The sequence below is a fragment of the Macaca nemestrina genome, chromosome 9 (assembly GCF_043159975.1).
Source record: "Macaca nemestrina isolate mMacNem1 chromosome 9, mMacNem.hap1, whole genome shotgun sequence".
NCBI lineage: Eukaryota > Metazoa > Chordata > Mammalia > Primates > Cercopithecidae > Macaca > Macaca nemestrina.
Window position 1 is genome coordinate 34,059,456 of NC_092133.1, and position 18,653 is coordinate 34,078,108.

At 39.7% G+C, this 18,653-nt stretch overlaps 2 protein-coding genes across 3 annotated transcripts in view; one reads left to right on the forward strand and one right to left on the reverse strand.

Annotated features, from left to right (window-relative positions):
- The window catches only part of LOC105478412 (cytochrome c oxidase assembly homolog COX15), a 62,356-nt gene that overhangs the window by 36,159 nt on the left and 7,544 nt on the right, over positions 1-18,653 (forward strand). Inside the window, exon 9 of one of the 2 annotated variants that reach the window (XM_071069310.1) lies at positions 1,132-1,547. The exons of the other annotated variant lie outside the window; for it this stretch is intronic. Coding sequence (XP_070925411.1) covers positions 1,132-1,197 — 66 coding nt within the window. The 3' untranslated portion in view covers positions 1,198-1,547. Of the gene's footprint in view, positions 1-1,131; positions 1,548-18,653 lie in introns of those variants that run through there. 2 annotated transcript variants of the gene reach the window in all.
- Positions 1-18,653, reverse strand: part of LOC105478411 (ectonucleoside triphosphate diphosphohydrolase 7) — a 56,436-nt gene that overhangs the window by 13,468 nt on the left and 24,315 nt on the right. Inside the window, exons 6-9 of the mRNA XM_011735680.3 lie at positions 18,172-18,275; positions 15,350-15,406; positions 12,543-12,676; positions 1,545-1,711 (exon numbers count right to left, since the gene is read on the reverse strand). Of these exons, the coding sequence (XP_011733982.1) occupies positions 1,545-1,711; positions 12,543-12,676; positions 15,350-15,406; positions 18,172-18,275 (462 nt within the window). The remainder of the gene's footprint in view (positions 1-1,544; positions 1,712-12,542; positions 12,677-15,349; positions 15,407-18,171; positions 18,276-18,653) is intronic.

Sequence of the window (18,653 nt, forward strand, 5' to 3'; positions counted from 1 at the left end):
GAACACTTTACAACAACTGGAACTGACTATTTTAAGGATGTGACACCAACTGTAAGGAAAACTCAGAAAATTGTTATTGAGAAGACAAAATGATCATTTTGCCATCTCAGGCAACAGTTTAGTAGACTGGCAGCTATGCAAGATATGCCTTTTACTCATCAATCACCTGAAGTAGGTGACTTAGCTACTTGGCAAGAAAATACCAATGCATGGGAAGAAGAAGATGCAGTCTGGCAAGAAGTAGTTTGGAGGCAGCAGAAAACAGCAGACAGAAAGAAAGCAGTAGAACAACAAAAGAAGAAAATAGAAAAGGAAGCACAGCAGCTAATGAAGAAGAAAAACCAAAACTGGTGTGACACTTTCACAACAAATGATCTTCAAACATCATAGTGCCAGCAGGAGACATCTGAGCACCTCAACCCAAGCAATGTTTGTATAGATTTAGGAGTACTTTCAGAACACAAACACACCACTTGATTTTAATGCATTTGTCAATCATCCAAGGCACCAGGATTCACCCAAGCACCTTGAACTCCTAGAGACTAAGACTTACAAAAACAAAAAAGCCTTATGGGACAATATTTTCTTCAACATGCTGCAAATATAAGATAATTGCTGTGGATAAATTATTACAAATGGGATATACCAGTACCTCTTCAAGCTAGTGTTTCTAGCTAAATGGTTAAGTATATATAGGTAAGTGTGTTGTTTGCTTAGTATCAGCCCTGCCCTTTCACCTGTGGTCCTTCTCTCAGTGATTGGGTTTCTCATCCTTCTGGTTACCTAGGCTAAACCCTCAGCACTGCTGACCATCCTCCCTGCCCTACCTACACCACCACAATCAATCACCCAGTTATACCGGTTTTCACTCCAAAATTTTGTGTAAATTTTATCATGGAAAAGAACTCTGCTTTCTCTTATGCTTTCCTTCAATGTGTATAATAATAAATAATTGTACATACTTAAAAAGAAACAAGAAATCCCACCACATTATGGTCTAACTACTTCATCTGGTACTCAAATGAAGAATCTGTGATCTGTTCAATGCTAAAGGAAAAACTGACTATTCTGAATTTGATGAGAGACCATTTTAAAAGTTAATTTTAACTACGCTTGCTTTTTATCTTTTAGACATACTACAGAACTGAACTCCCACTAAAGATGCAACTGCACTGTAATTCAACAAACATGTCTTAAACACTTCCCTGCAGAAGGAACTGCTGGCAGCTACACTATATATTGTACATAATTGGCAATTTAATTCATCTCCCTTTTCCCCATGATGTCAGGTCTGAATATGGGAAACAGCAAGAGATCACAATAAGCTACTGTACTTTATTAGTCCTAATAACAAAGATCAGAACGTACCCTCACCCAGAGTGGGACTGCTAATAGAGGTCTTTAAGAGATGCTACCCCATTGGCAGGGGTAGTCAGAAAGGAGGAAGCAGGGACTTATCTACCTTAGGAGGATGTGAGTATTTCTCCCTAATATCTGCAGCCTGACATTATACTTCAGAAACTCAGATCCCATGTCAAATGTACCTGTTTTTGTTAAGAGTTTCATTCAGAACAAGGTCTTCGTAGCGCTGCCGGGCAAAGTTGCCTCCGAAACCCAGAAAAGTTGTGACGTAAACCCTGTACACGTGTTCAGTGTGTTGCACGTCACAGCCCAGGTTGAACTCAGCCAGCAGGATCTTCGCAGCTTCTTCCTGTAATACAATACCAAGAGAAAAAAGGGAATTTCAGTTTTGGTTGCCTTCTAGAAAGCTGTGACATTGCTAATACACCATTGCTATAACTACTCTTTAAAACATCTTAAGCATTCTTTCATCTGCAAAGCATTATTTTAAACAAAGACACAAAATGACAAGACTGCACCAAATGGTACAAATTAGACACTAAATTAAAAACTAAATAAGAAATTAGAAACCCAAAACACTATCTGTAGTTATATATGGGGTAGAATTACTACAGATATCATTTTCTCACATGTATTTTTCTGTATTTTCTAATTCCCCACAATGGGAATGTGTTTTTTTAATAATTAGGAAAAAATCCTTTAATAAAAATAAATTTAAGGAATTCTGTGGATCATCATAAGATCTATTCTGTGGACTTTTCTTTTTCTTTTCTTTTTTTCTTTTTTCTTTTTTTTTTTTTAGACAGAGTCTTGCTGTGTTGCCAGGCTGGAGTGCAGTGCCTCAATCTCAGCTTACTTCAACCTCTGCCTCCCAGGTTCAAGTAATTCTCCTGCCTCAGCCTCCTGACTAGTTGGGACTACAGGCACGTACTACCGTGCCCAGCTAATTTTTGTATTTTTAGTCGAGATGGGTTTCACCATGTTGGCCAGGATGGTCTTGATCTCTTGACCTCATGATCCACCCTCCTCAGCTTCCCAAAGCGCTGGGATTACAGGTGTGAGCCACTGCGCCCGGTTCTGTGGCCTTTTCTAAAATTATCCAAGAAGCCCTAAGGTTCCTTGTGACAGGTTTGGGATTGGGAAAGTTCAATTTTATTGTACCTCCAGTGAAAAGGTCCTATATTTTTTTCTTGAACCTCAAGGGCAGAGGCTGAATTAATCATATTCCTCAGCTCATCCCACATTGTCATGGCAAAGCCTCTCTTTTGCTTTATTTATTTTTTCCCTTTTATCTTCATACTTACTCTCATTCCCACTCTTTGCCATGGGCAACCATTCTAATGTGTTATATATAATTTTTGTATATATGTATTGTTATAAAATGAGAATTCTTCCTGTTTTGAATGTATTTATTTTTAATTTGTGAAAATGCCATTGTGCCTGCAATTTTACTCCAAGGTATATACCAAGAGATCCAAAAACTGGAATGGGCGTGGTGGCTCACGCCTGTAATCCCAACATTTTGGGAGGCTGAGGAGGGTGGATCACTTGAGGTCAGGAGTTTGAGACCAGCCTGGCCAACATGGTGAAACCCCGTCTCTACTAAAAATACAAAAATTAGCCAGGCATGGTGGCAGGTGCCTGTAATCCCAGCTACTCAGGAGGCTGAGGCAGGAGAATCTCTTGAACCTGGGAGGCAGAGGTTGCAGTGAGCTGAGATCATGCCATGGCACTCCAGCCTGAGTGACAAGAGCGAAACCCCATCTCAAAAAACAAACAACAACAACAACAAAAAAACCTGTGTACATAGAAAAATGTGTACATGTTCACAGCAGCACTGTGCATAATAGCAAAAAAGGGAAAACCACTGAAATGTTCATCAGCTGATAAATGGATAAACAAAATACGGCATGGTTGGTCATACGATGGAATGTTATTCAGCCACAAAAAGGAATGAAACACTCATACCACGAGATGGATGAACCTTGAAAACATTTTGCTAAATAAAAGAAGCCAGACGTAAAACACCACATATTGTATGATTTCATTTATACAAAATGTCCGGAATAGGCAAATCCACTGGAGAGAGAGGGGATGAATAGTTGTCAGGGGTAGGGAGAGGAGAGAATGAGGAGTGACTGCTAATGGGAAATGAGTAGGGAGTGAATATAAGGTTTCTTTTTAGGGTGATGAAAATGTTCTGGAATTCAATAGTGGTGGCTACACAACCTTGTGAATGTATATAACTTTGTGAGTTGTACAAAAAAAGATATTAGGCATTCAGGATTATTTAAAAAGTTTTAAATGCTACCGCATTGTCTCATAGTTTCTTTCAGTTTTACCAAGTGCTAAGATTCATCTTGAAGAGCCATTATATTGCTATATGTAATTTTTTTTTTCTTTTTTTTTTTTTGAGACAGGGTCTCACTCTGTCACCCAGGCTGGAGTGCAGTGGCATGATCTCGGCTCACTGCAACCTCTGCCTCCCAGGTTCAAGCGATTCTCCTGCCTCAGCCTCCTGAGTAGCTGGGATTACAGGTGCACACCACCATGCCCAGCTAATTTTTGTATTTTTAGTAGAGACAGGGTTTCACCATGTTGGCCAGGCTGGTCTTAAACTCCTGACCTTGGGTGATTCACCCGCCTCAGCTTCCCAAAGTGCTGGAATTACAGGCATGAGCCACCACGCCCACCTGCTATATGTAAATCTAATTTGTTGCTTACAAGTATGCATTCTGTACCAGTGTTGCTTTCCGTAACAGTGTTGCTTTCTAAATCTGCACATACACAGAAGTCATTTAAGACTTGAAGCCCCAGTGCCACTTGTCACCTATTTCTTAGTATCAGAACCATGCCTTCGTTTTACCTGTTGAATACATACTGACAAATATAGACTAAAAAGTATCACAACCTAGTTAGTCCCCCACATTTCCAACCCCAGCATGAAATTCTCTGCTGACCGCTAAACTCACATTTCCATATTCTGACACATATGTTCCTTGGGTATCTTAAATTCAACCTAGTTAGTCCCCCACATTTCCAACCCCAGCATGAAATTCTCTGCTGACCGCTAAACTCACATTTCCATATTCTGACACATATGTTCCTTGGGTATCTTAAATTCAACATACCCAAAAATTGAAGTCATTAGTTTTACAACTTCTGAACTAGAAGACCAGATAGACGCTCTCATCCAAATCTCTCAGGACAATACTGTTTGCTTAATATCACCCCTGCCTTTACCCCTGTGGCTCTTCTCTCAGTGACTGGGTTCCTCAGTCTTCGGGTTATCTAGGATAGATCCTCAGCACTGCTGGCCATCCTCCCACCCTACTCACACTACCACAATCAATCGCTCAATTACATTGGTTTTTCACTCCAAACTATCCCCTGAAATCTGTTTCCTCCCTTTCGTTTCCACTTACTTTGTCTAACTCAGCCCTTTATTACTTCTCACTCAAGGTTCCGTGACCTATATTCTTTCTCCTACTGACACAAAAATTATTTCACTACAAAAAACAGATAAGATCACAGCCACACAATTAACATCGTCACAAAATTCAGAGCTGGGAAGGACCTTCATGTTTAATTATTTTATAAATGATGAAACTGAGGCCCATGTGACTGCCTTACTCAAAAACCTTTGGTGGTTTTCCACTATCTATGGAAATAAAAGCCAGTCCCCCTATGGTAGCACTCAATACTGCTCATGATTTAGCTCAATCTTATCTTCCCAGCCTTAACTACTAGCACACCTGAAAATCCTATACTGTAAAAGGCTATTCGTCATTCCCTGGACATTCTGGCCTCTCTGCTGCTTTTTCTGTGCCTTTGTACATAGTGTTCCCACTATGCAGGTGGCCTTCCCTCAGCCTCCACTATGCAAAAAAAAGAAAGCCTACTCTCCTCCAAGGCCCAGGTAAATACTTTACCTTCCATGAAGCCAGAATGGCTCCCATTCAACTTTACAAACCAAGTTGGCCCTGCCAGTCCCCACATTGCCACAGCACTCTGTTTAAACCAGATCATCTCAATGATGGGCAATTTCCACCCTGCCCCACACATCTGGCAATGTCTAATGTCTGGAGACACTTTTGATTGTCACAACTGGAAGAGGGAGGGTTGTTACTGACATCTGGTAGAGGCAAGAGATATCATATGATGCATGGGATAACCCCTGAAGACAAAGAATTATCTGACCCAAAATGTCAAGAGTGCCAAGGATGAGAAGCCCTGGTTTAGATCAAGTTAAGCACTGTTACAGTCTCCCAGATATCACAAGCTGTCCCCACTGACAGATAAATTACAAGTTTTTAGGGACAGTGTAACTAACTTGTCTATTCCTTGTACATAATGTTGTCTATTCCTTGCACAAAATAGGTGCACATAACAGGTGTACATAATGGGTATACAAAAAGTGCCTGTGTAGGATGAAACTTCTCCCTCAAAATATGTTTTTAAAAAATTTTATTATTATTATACTTTAAGTTCTAGGGTACATGTGCACAACATGCAGGTTTGTTACATATGTATACATGTGCCATGTTGGTGTGCTGCACCCATTAACTCATCATTTACATTAGGTATATCTCCTAATGCTATCCCTCCCCCATTCCCCCACCCCACGACAGACCCCAGTGTGTGACGTTCCCCATCCTAGTCCAAGTGTCCAAGTGTTCTCATTGTTCAGTTCCGACCTATGAGTGAGAACATGCGGTGTTTGGTTTTCTGTCCTTGTGATAGTTTGCTCAGAATGATGGTTTCCAGCTTCATCCATGTCACTACAAAGGACATGAACTCATCCTTTTTTATGGCTGCATAGTATTCCATAGTGTATATGAGCCACATTTTCTTTTTTTTTTTTTTTTTTTTTTTTTTGAGACGGAGTCTCACTCTGTAGCCCAGGCTGGAGTGCAGTGGCCAGATCTCAGCTCACTGCAAGCTCCGCCTCCCGGGTTCACGCCATTCTCCGGCCTCAGCCTCCCAAGTAGCTGGGACTACAGGCGCCTGCTACCTCGCCCGGCTAGTTTTTTGTATTTCTTAGTAGAGACAGGGTTTCACCGTGTTAGCCAGGATGGTCTCGATCTCCTGACCTCGTGATCCGCCCGTCTCGGCCTCCCAAAGTGCTGGGATTACAGGCTTGAGCCACCGCGCCCGGCCTGTGAGCCACATTTTCTTAATCCAGTCTATCATTGATAGACATTTGGGTTGGTTCCAAGTCTTTGCTATTGTGAATAGTGCCACAATAAACATACGTGTGCATGTGTCTTTATAGCAGCATGATTTATAATCCTTTGGGTATATACCCAGTAATAGGATGGCTGGGTCAAATGGTATTTCTAGTTCTAGATTCTTGAGGAATCGCCACACTGCCTTCCACAATGGTTGAACTAGTTTACAGTCCCACCAACAGTGTAAAAGTGTTCCTGTTTCTCCACATCCTCTCCAGCACCTGTTTTTTCCTGACTTTTTAATGATTGCCATTCTAACTGGTATGAGATGGTATCTCATTGTGGTTTTGATTTACATTTCTCTGTTGGCGAGTGATGATAAGCATTTTTTCATGTGTCTGTTGGCTGCATAAATGTCTTCTTTTGAGAAGTGTCTGTTCATATCCTTTGCCCACTTTTTGATGGGGTTGTTTGATTTTTTCTTGTAAATTTGTTTAAGTTCTTTGTAGATTCTGGATATTAGCCCTTTGTCAGATGGGTAGATTGCAAAAATTTTCTCCCATTCTGTAGGTTGCCTGCTCACTCTGATGGTAGTTTCTTTTGCTGTGCAGAAGCTCTTTAGTTTAATTAGATCCTATTTGTCAATTTTGGCTTTTGTTGCCATTGCTTTTGGTGTTTTAGTCATAAAGTCCTTGCCCATGCCTATGCCTTGAATGCTATTGCCTAAGTTTTCTTCTAGGGTTTTTATGGTTTTAGGTCTAACATTTAAGTCTTTAATCCATCTTGAATTAATTTTAGTACAAGGCATAAGGAGGGGATCCAGTTTCAGTTTTCTACATGTGGTTAGCCAGTTTTCCCAGCACCATTTATTAAATAATCCTTTCCCCATTTCTTGTTTTTGTCAGGTTTGTCAAAGATCAGATGATTGTAGATGTGTGGTATTATTTCTGAGGGCTCTGTTCTGTTCCATTGGTCTATATCTCGGTTTTGGTACCAGTACCATGCTGTTTTGGTTACTGTAGCCTTGTAGTATAGTTTGAAGTCAGGTAGCATGATGCCTCCAGCTTTGTTCTTTTGGTTTAGGATTCTCTTGGCAATGCAGGCTCTTTTTTGGTTCCATATGAACTTTAAAGTCGTTTTTTCCAATTCTGTGAAGACAGTCATTGGTAGCTTGATGGGGATGGCATTGAATCTATAAATTACCTTGGGCAGTATGGCCATTTTCACGATATTGATTCTTCCTATCCATGAGCATGGAATGTTCTTCCATTTGTTTGTGTTCTCTTTTATTTCATTGAGCAGTGGTTTGTAGTTCTCCTTGAAGAGGTCCTTCACATCCCTTGTAAGTTGAATTCCAAGGTATTTTATTCTCTTTGAAGCAATTGTGAATGGCAGTTCACTCATGATTTGGCTCTCTGTTTGTCTGTTATTGGTGTATAGGAATGCTTATGATTTTTGCACATTGATTTTGTATCCTCAGACTTTGCTGAAGTTGCTTATCAGCTTAAGGAGGTTTTGGGCTGAGACAATGGGGTTTTCTAAATATACAATCATGTCATCTGCAAACAGGGACAATTTGACTTCCTCTTTTCCTAATCGAATACCCTTTATTTCTTTCTCCTGCCTGATTGCCCTGGCCAGAACTTCCAACACTGTTGAATAGGAGTGGTGAGAGAGGGCATCCCTGTCTTGTGCCAGTTTTCAAAGGGAATGCTTCCGGTTTTTGCCCATTCAGTATAATATTGGCTGTGGGTTTGTCATAAATAGCTCTTGTTATTTTGAGATACGTCCCATCAATATCTAGTTTACTGAGAGTTTTTAAGATGAAGGGCTGTTGAATTTTGTCGAAGGCCTTTTCTGCATCTATTGAGATAATCATGTGGTTTTTGTCTTTGTTTCTGTTTATACGATGGATTATGTTTATTGATTTGCGTATGTTGAACCAGCCTTGCATCCCAGGGATGAAGCCCACTTGATCTTGGTGGATAAGCTTTTTGATATGCTGCTGGATTCAGTTTGCCAGTATTTTATCAAGGATTTTTGCATCGATGTTCATCAGGGATATTGGTCTAAAATTCTCTTTTTTTGTTCCTGCCAGGCTTTGGTATCAGGATGATGCTGGCCTCATAAAATGAGTTAGGGAGGATTCCCCCCTTTTCTATTGATTTGAATAGATTCAGAAAGAATGGTACCAGCTCCTCCTTGTGCCCTTGGTAGAATTCGGTTGTGAATCTGTGTGGTCCTGGACTCTTTTTGGTTGGTAGGCTCTTAATTATTGCCTCAATTTCCGAGCTTGTTATTGGTCTATTCAGGGATTCAACTTCTTCCTGGTTTAGTCTTGGGAGGGTGTATGTATCCAGGAATTTAGATTTTCTAGAAGAAATGGATATGCATAGAGGTGTTTATAGTATTCTCTGATGGTAGTTTGTATTTCTGTGCGATCAGTGGTGATATCCCCTTTATGTTTTTTTATTACGTCTACTTGATTCTTCTATCTTTTCTTCTTTATTAGTCTTGCTAGCGGTCTATCAATTTTGTTGATCTTTTCAAAAAATCAGCTCCTGGATTCATTGATTTTTTGAAGGTTTTTTTTGTGTCTGTATCTCCTTCAGTTCTGCTCTGATCTTAGTTATTTCTCGCCTTCTGCTAGCTTTTGAATGTGTTTGCTCTTGCTTCTCTAGTTCTTTTAATTGTGATGTTAGGGTGTCAATTTTAGATCTCTCCTGCTTTCTCTTGTGGGCATTTAGTGCTATAAATTTCCCTCTATACACTGCTTTAAATGTGTTCCAGAGATCCTGGTATGTTTTGTCTTTGTTCTCATTGGTTTCAAAGAACATCTTTATTTCTGCCTTCATTTCGTTATGTACCCAGTAGTCATTCAGGAGCAGGTTGTTCAGTTTCCATGTAGTTGAGTGGTTTTGAGTGAGTTTTTTATTCCTGAGTTCTAGTTTGATTGCACTATGGTCTGAGAGACCGTTTGTTATAATTTCTGTTCTTTTACATTTGCTAAGAAGTGCTTTACTTCCAACTATGTGGTCAATTTTTGAATAAGTGCCATGTGGTGCTGAGAAGAATGTATATTCTGTTGATTTGGGGTGGACAGTTCTGTAGATATCTATTAGGTCTGCTTGGTGCAGAGCTGAGTTCAATTCCTGGATATCCTTGTTAATTTTCTGACTCGTTGATCTGTCTAATGTTGACAGTGAGGTGTTAAAGTCTTCCATTATTATTATGTGGGAGTCTAAGTCTCTTTGTAGGTTTCTAAGGACTTGCTTTATGAATCTGGGTGCTCCTGTATTGGGTGCATATATATTTAGGATAGTTAGCTCTGCTTGTTGAATTGATCCCTTTACCATTGTGTTATGGGCTTCTTTGTCTCTTTTGATCTTTGTTGCTTTAAAGCCTGTTTTATCAGAGACTAGGACTGCAAGCCTTGCTTTTTTTTGTTTTCCATTAGCTTGGTAGATCTTCCTCCATCCTTTTATTTTGAGCCTATGTGTGTCTCTGCCTGTTGGATGGGTCTCCTGAATACAGCACACTGATGGGTGTTGACTCTTTATCCAATTTGCCAGTCTGTGTCTTTTAACTGGAGCATTTAGCCCATTTACATTTAAGGTTAATATTGTTATGTGTGAATTTGAACCTGTCATTATGATGTTACCTGGTTATTTTGCTCGTTAGTTGATGCAGTTTCTTCCTAGCATCGATGGTCTTTACAATTTAGCATGTTTTTGCAGTGACTGGTACTGGTTTTTCCTTTCCATGTTTAGTGCTTCCTTCAGGAGCTCTTGTAAGGCAGGCCTGGTGGTGACAAAATCTCTCAGCATTTGCTTGTCTGTAAAGGATTTTATTTCTCCTTCACTTAGGAAGCTTAGTTTGGCTGGATATGAAATTCTGGGTTGAAAATTCTTTTCTTTAAGAATGTTGAATATTGGCCCCTACTCTTCTGGCTTGTAGATTCTGCCGAGATATCTGCTGTTAGTCTGACGGGCTTCCCTTTGTGGGTAACCCGACCTCTCTCTCTGGCTGCCCTTAACATTTTTTCCTTAATTTCAACTTCGGTGAATCTGACAATTATGTGTCTTGGAGTTGCTCTTCTTGAGGAGTATCTTTGTGGTGTTCTCTGTATTTCCTGGATTTGAATGTTGGCCTGCCTTTCTAGGTTGAGGAAGTCCTCCTGGATAATATCCTGAAGAGTGTTTTCCAACTTGGTTCCATTCTCCCCATCACTTTCAGGTACACCAATCCGATGTAGATTTGGTCTTTTCATATAGTCCCATATTTCTTGTAGGCTTTGTTCATTTCTTTTTACTTTTTTTTTTTTTTTTTTTGAGACAGAGTCTCGCTCTGTTGCCCAGGTTGGAGTGCAGTGGCCGGATCTCAGCTCACTGCAAGCTCCGCCTCCCGGGTTTACGCCATTCTCCTGCCTCAGCCTCTGCGTAGCTGGGACTACAGGCATCCGCCACCGCGCCCGGCTAATTTTTTGTATTTTTTTAGTAGAGACGGGGTTTCACTGTGTTAGCCAGGATGGTCTCGATCTCCTGACCTCGTGATCCGCCCGTCTCGGCCTCCCAAAGTGCTGGGATTACAGGCTTGAGCCACCGCACCCGGCTCTTTTTACTCTTTTTTCTCCAAACTTCTCTTCTCACTTCATTTCATTCATTTGATCTTCAATCACTGATACCCTTTTTTCCAGTTGATCGAATTGGCTACTGAAGCTTGTGCATGCATCACGTAGTTCTCGTGCCATGTTTTTCAGCTCTATCAGGTCATTTAAGGTCTTCTCTATACTGGCTATTCTAGTTAGCCATTCATCTAATCTTTTTTCAAGGTTCGTAGCTTCTTTGCAATGGGTTTGAACATCCTCCTTTAGCTCGGAGAAGTTTGATCGTTTGAAGCCTTCTTCTCTGAACTCGTCAAAGTCATTCTCCGTCCAGCTTTGTTCCATTGCTGGCGAGGAGCTGCGTTCCTTTGGAGGAGAAGAGGTGCTCTGATTTTTAGAATTTTCAGGTTTTCTGCTCTGGTTTTTGTGGTTTTATTAACCTTTGGTCTTTGATGATGGTGACATACAGATGGGGTTTTGGTGTGGATGTCCTTTCTGTTTGTTAGTTTTCCCTCTAACAGTCAGGACCCTCAGCTGCAGGTCTGTTGGAGTTTGCTGGAGGTTCACTCCAGACCCTTTTTTCCTGGGTATCACCAGCAGAGGCTGCAGAACAGGGAATATTGCAGAACAGCAAGTGTTGCTGCCTGATGGTTCCTCTAGAAGGTTCGTTTCAGAGGGGCACCCTGCCGTGTGAGGTGTCAGTCAGCCCCTACTGGGAGATGCCTCCCAGTTAGGCTACTCAGTGGTCAGGGACCCACTTGAGGAGGCAGTCTGTCCATTCTCAGATCTCAAACTCCGTGCTGGGAGAAGCACTACTCTCTTCAAAGCTCAGCTGGAAATGCAGAAATCACCTGTCTTCTGTGTCGCTCACACTGGGAGCTGTAGACTGGAGCTGTTCCTATTCGGCCATCTTAGAACCTCTGAATCTCAAAATACATTCTTTACATTCTAGTGGGGTAAGGATTATTAGAAGTCCCAGAGTGGAATCTTCAGTAAGGGGAAAGGGAATAACATTTATTGAACAATGGATATGTATCAAACATTGTGCTCCAGAATGTAAATGCATTATCATGTTTATCCTCAGGCAATGGCAGGAGACACCTAGTATAGTTATAATTGTTAAAATGTATCGAACACTTATCATATGCTGGGCAGTTTGCTAAATGCTTTACAAACATGGTATTATTTCATCCTCACAACTTTATGAGGTAGATACTATTATTATCCCTTTTTCACACAGGAGGAAGCTGAGGCTCAGAGAGGTAACCTATTCAAGATAACGCAAGCTAGCAAGTATCTGAACAAATATTTAGAGCCAGGCAGGTTGGTCTAAGTCCAAAGACAGTGTCCTTCCTTATCAAATATTAGCATTCCTAGCAGCTAAATTTCCCTAAAAGCTAAAATACCTGCTTTGCAGGAAGGACAGAGGTTGAGGTAGGAACTTCATAAGCAATTTGGAGAGAGGCTCCTCCCATATCCAGTATCCCTACTGTCCTTCTCCGTCCTGCTGCCAATTCCTGGGTAGCCTCAGCATCTGATTCTGAAATAAATAGGAGAACAAAAAGGATCTAGTAATTAAAAAACAAAATTAAGTCGAACCCCCAAAACAGCAATCCCTTAAAAATTTGAAACCACGGCTCACACCTGTAATCCCAGCACTTTGGGAGGCCAAGGTGGGAGGATTACGTGAGCCCAGAACTTCAAGACCAGCCTGGGCAACATAGTGAGAAACTCCCATAAAAAAAGTTTGTTTGTTTGTTTAATTAGCTGGGCATGGTGATGCACACCTGTAATCCCAGCTACTCAGGAGGCTGAGGCCAGAGGATCATTTGTGCCCAAGAGTTTGAGGCTGCAGTGAGCTATTATTGTGCCACTGAACTCTAGCCTCAGTGACAGAGAACCTGTCTCAAAATAAAAAATAGAAAGCAAACAAGTATACCAACTGGATCAACTGTATATTGCACAAAGAATAATTCTTGCAAATTACTTAACATGACATTTTGACTACGTATCCCTAGTGGGATATAGCCTAAGCACAAAAGAAGCAAATATCTTAAGCTACATCCCAGTAGTCTTATTTGTTAACAATATTATTGGTTTTATTATTTAAAAATTATGAAGGGAGGCCAAGACGGGCAGATCACAAGGTTAGGAGTTAAAGACCAGCCTGACCAACATGGTGAAATCTTCTCTACTAAAAATACAAAAATTAGCTGGGCATGGTGCCACACGCCTGTAATCCCAACTACTCGGGAAGCTGAGGCAGACGAATCTCTTGAACCCAACAGGCAGAGGCTGTAGTGAGCCAAGATCACGCCACTGCACTCCAGCCTAGGCGATAGAGCAAGACTCTGTCTCAAAAAAAAAAAAAAAAAAAAAAAAAAATATATATATATATATATATATATATATATATATATGAGAAATATATTGTGGAATAAAACAAATAAATGTTTATGTCAATATCTTTAGGAACAAAGATTCAGCATAACAGAACAAAAAGGATACAGGTATAAAAATCAGATAATTAATAACACCCTATAATCTTAAATACAAGTCAGAAATATGACTATGAACTCATGATTTATTTTTCTGTTTCTAAAAAATATGTATTTCCTAGCTCTGTTCACTGAAAAGGCCTAGAAGCAATGATATCCCAGGAGTAATGACCACCTGTGGTATCTGGACCAATAATCTCTAAATACCATCTTTTACTAAAAGAAACCAGGGCTCTTTTAAAAACAGGCCAATGCCAGGTCTAGGGTAGAAAGTATACAAGATGACCCTGGAATACATTGCTGTACCAGATAGCAAGGGGAATATAAAAGAGTATTGGGGTCATATTAAAAGGACACAGGAGCCAACCTAAAGATGCTCCTAAAAATAGTGATAATGTGATGGACTCTAATGCATCTAATATATTAAAATCCATGAGTTCATAATAATAATTAAAACTTTCTTTTCGCTGGTTACCTTTGGAAGTTGCTAGACACCAACTCATTATTCAGAAATGTGATAAATAAAAAGAATCAAGAATTTATTCTTTCCCATAAGAACTATATGTCAGGGTAACCAAAGAGTTGATCAAGCAAAGTTCATTACATAAAAATTCTAGCTGTTAAATGCAGAAGGAATGACAGAATTAGAAATATCACCATTTTGCAATCTCTAATGAAAAACATATCTAAGCAATGATCACAATCGGCTATTACAACCATTCCATGAAAGGCAGATAAGGAATTTTAATACTAAATTAGATCAGGCTGATAATACTTGAACCCTCAGTACCTGATCAGTCTGAGCATGACAAAAAGTAAGTCAACCAGACATTACAAAACTCCTGATGTGAGTAGTGGGAAACACACAGCACCTTCTATGATTTAGTCTTGCAGATGGAATTGAATCTGAGTCTAATCAAACATCTATATCTGACCTCCAGTTTAAAGGACAATGTGAGGGGATAAGAAACATGTTAAAGAAAACATGTTAACCCCACAAAGATGCAGTCAATCAAATCCAGCATGTGGCAAATTCTTTCTACCAGAGGATCCAATTTTTTCTTGGTTTTAAAGGCAGGGGAGTGAGGTGGTAAGATCAAGCATTATAGATTAAAAGAGACTAAAGAGACATATTAACCAGATGCAATGCATGACCCTTGTTCAGATTCTGATTTGAACAAGCCCACTACAAATAAACATTCTTGAGAAAATCAGGAAAATCTTTACCTGGGTAGGGTATTAGATGGGTATTGTATGATATTAGAAATTGTTAATTCTATTAAGTTTAAAAATGGCATTATGGATATATTTTTTGTTCATTTTGAAACTCGTTATCTGTTGTAGATACACACTGACATACATGAAAATAAAAATTACATGTCTGAGGTTTGCTTTTTAAAACATCCAATAAGAAAAAAAAATCTTTGATACATGGGGGGAGATGGGGGAGAAATGGCAAAACATTAGTAAATATTGAGTCTGGGTAATGGGTCCATGGAGGTTCATTTTATTATTCTACTTTTGTGAATGTTTGAAACTTTCCATATTAAAAAGTTAAAAAGAAATAAAAGAAAGCAAATTAGGACTGGAAAGTGAAGCATTTTATGTTTGAAAAAAGAAAAACAACTCAAAAATTGCATTTACATGCTACTGATGGGTTATAACTTAAACCTTCAGCCCTTAGGTAAATTGTCATAAAAAGACATATTACTCACCATCCTCATGGTCGAATCTTCCCAAAACAAAGTTGATTCCAATCCATGCATAAACCCCTAAGTAAGAAATATAAAAGCCCTCACTTAATTCTCTACTGCTATGCCATGTATATACCTCTCCCTTAGGGCTTCTCTTTCCTCTTTTTCTTGGAAAAAGTAATCACGGTATTTTATTACATACTCTCAATGTAGGAATTTCAAATCTTTCATCTTGTGATTTCTTTTTCCTTTTAAAATTATTTGCATCTTCTAAATTTCCTCAATGAATAGAAATTAATTGTGTAACAAATGTTTAAGAAATATAAATTGTCTGAATGTCATGAAGATATTGAAAAAAAAGAAAAAAAAGTGTAAATCTTGGAGTTCTAGTTCTGGGCAATCTTGTCTCCCCACTGAATACAAATATAAACTCTAGATAGAATGCATGGAGTAGCTTTCTGGAAACTCTGAAAGTAAATGATAATGAGGACACCGGGAAAGAGACCAGGGTTTAAACTACTACCAAGCCAGTAGTGAGTGTCCCATTTTTTCCCCCTCAGATATTACCTCATCTAGACTCAAGAGCACCTTGAAACATGAAAGTAAACACCAGGTGTAAACAGAGGAACTTCAACTCATTTTTGGTCCAAAGAACAGAAAAAGGAATGCCAAAAGCTCAGAGAAAATAGGGGAAATCTCCTGCTTTTTTTTTTCTTTCTTTCTTATTTTGTTCTCTCTAACCTCAAGCAACAGAGGTAGAAGTTGAGCAGGTACCTAAAACTGAGGGCTTTGAATTCTTTTCTCTGACCAGAGAAACTGTACTTCAAGAGTGTGAGGCAAATCCTATTGTTTATTTTGTGTCCCTCTGTCCTCCCACTACTTGGCCCTGGATGCAGATGCAATCATGAGAAGTGCATGGCAGAGAGTGGGCAAATTAAAGCCTTGGTATTCTGACCATGAAAGGGAGCTCCAAGGAACCAGCAAGTGTCAGGGGGATCACAGATAGTAGGGAGCAAAGTTGTGTATGAACCCCTGGGCTCACCTCCAAGCTACAAACACATGGATCTGACCCTAAACAATACACAAACAGCTCTGAGAACTGAACTACAGGCTAGGCCACCGCCCAGGTTCCAGATTAGCCACTAGCTGAGACATGAGACAAATCCAAATAGCAGTGGCCAAAGCTTTGAAAAATGAACTAACAGGCAGGGCGCGGTGGCTCACGCCTGTAATTCCAGCACTTTGGGAGGCTGAGGCGGGTGGATCATGAGGTCAGGAGATCGAGACCATCCTGGCTAACACGATGAAACTCCATCTCTACTAAAAATACAAAAAATTAGCTGGGCGTGGTCGCACATGCCTGTAGTCCCAGCTACTCGGGAGACTGAGGCAAGAGAATCACTTGAACCAGGGAGGCAGAGGTTGCAGTGAGCTGGACCACGCCACTGCACTCCAGCCTAGATGACAGAGCGAGACTCTGTCTCAAAAAAAAAAAAAAAAAAAAAGGAAAAGAAAAGAAAAATGAACTCACAGGCTAGCCACAGTGGCTCACACCTGTTATCCTAGCACTTTGGGAGGCTGAGGTGGGTGGATCACAAGGTCAGGAGTTTGAGACCAGCCTAACCAACATGGTGAAACCCTGTCTCTACTAAAAATCAAAATTAGCTGGACATGGTGGCACATGCCTGTAATCCAAGCTACTTGGGAGGGTGAAGCAGGAGAATCGCTTGAACCCGGGAGGCAGAGATTGCAGTGAGCAGAGATCACACCATTGCACTCCAGCCTTGGCAACAAGAATGAAACTCTGTCTCAAAAAGAAAAAAAGAATCACGGCCCACAGAAAGCAGGTCAGAACTCCAGATCAACTGCCTCCTAAAACAAAAAAAAAAATACCAATGTTCTCTTTGATTGAAACAGGACCCAGAGTCTCATAATGTAATATTCAAAACATCCAGGATAGAATATAAAAATACTTGGCATACAAAGAACCAGGAAAATCTCAACTTACAAGAGAAAAGACAATCAAAAGATGCCAACTCTGAGATGACACATATATTGGAATTATCAAAGATATTACAGCAACCATATAACCAAGAAATATGAGCATTCTTACAATGAATGGAAAGATAGAAGGTCTCAGCAAAGAAACAGAAAAGAAATAGAATATTAAGAAGATTGAAATAGAAATTTTACAACTGAAAAATGCAATACTGAAATTTTAAAAGGTAAATCTTTTCCCATGTATATGTCTGCAACTAGAAGATATATAAGATCTCCTTCTCATTTATAAGAAATGGAAATATAATTCATCAAACTGGCCACATTTGGCTGCATGAGAACACATATTCACTCTAAAAGTACAAACCCAATAGTGTGAGATTCCAGGGAATTATCAATACTGCATAGTAATTGCAATGAAGGCGTAACAAAACAAAAGTAACTCATTCTGATCATCCCTTGAAATTAAAGTTTCTCCTTACTTTAATAATTTACTTTACATTTGACTTTGACAAACTCAATACAACTCCTAGAACTATATATGTTTTCAAAAGTATAGTTAGCTAACCAAATATTCAGTTGAAATCATTAAATACTAATACATTCTTATAAACATAGGACTAAGTTAAAAAGAGATACACATTTTTGACTTCCAGAAGGAGCACTCTAAAACAGATGCCAATGCAAAATATGCAAATAATCTAATCAACTATGTAGCAGAATCAAGAAAATTATTGGCAGAAAAATTAAAATCAGATATATAGAATAATTCTAAACACCCATTAGAGAGGCTGTGCCGTGGCTGGCTTAGAGGTGAACCAGCTGTACCCCTTAAGGCCCAGTACCTTCCTGCTTCCCAGAGATCACTTCTGCCTGAGACTGTGAAAAGAGGAAGTCGAACTCCAGTGGTAAATCTTTCACTAGGTCAGCCAAGATAGCCAACTGCTTCCTGCAAGAAAGAAAAAAAATCCCAAAGTTAGTCACTAAACTCTCCTCTCATAAACTGCCTCAACTTGTCCTTCTACTTAGCCTTGTCATGACCTCGCTGTTCACCTACCTCATCTACTTGTCCAGCCCTGCTTCTTTTTGGTACCGCCTGATTTTAAAAGTTTCAACTGCCTCGAGGTATATCCTCCTACCTAAAAGGCAACATGGTAATAGTGATACTTTCCCCTTATACGATGTTATTATTCAAAGAATGTTAAAAGATGAGACTATGAGACTATGGTTCTATGACTCTCACAGGCTGAGTACAAATAAGCCACATGAAACTGCAGCCAAGTTGCATAACCTATAAAATTGAAGTAATTACAGTATTCCTCACCCT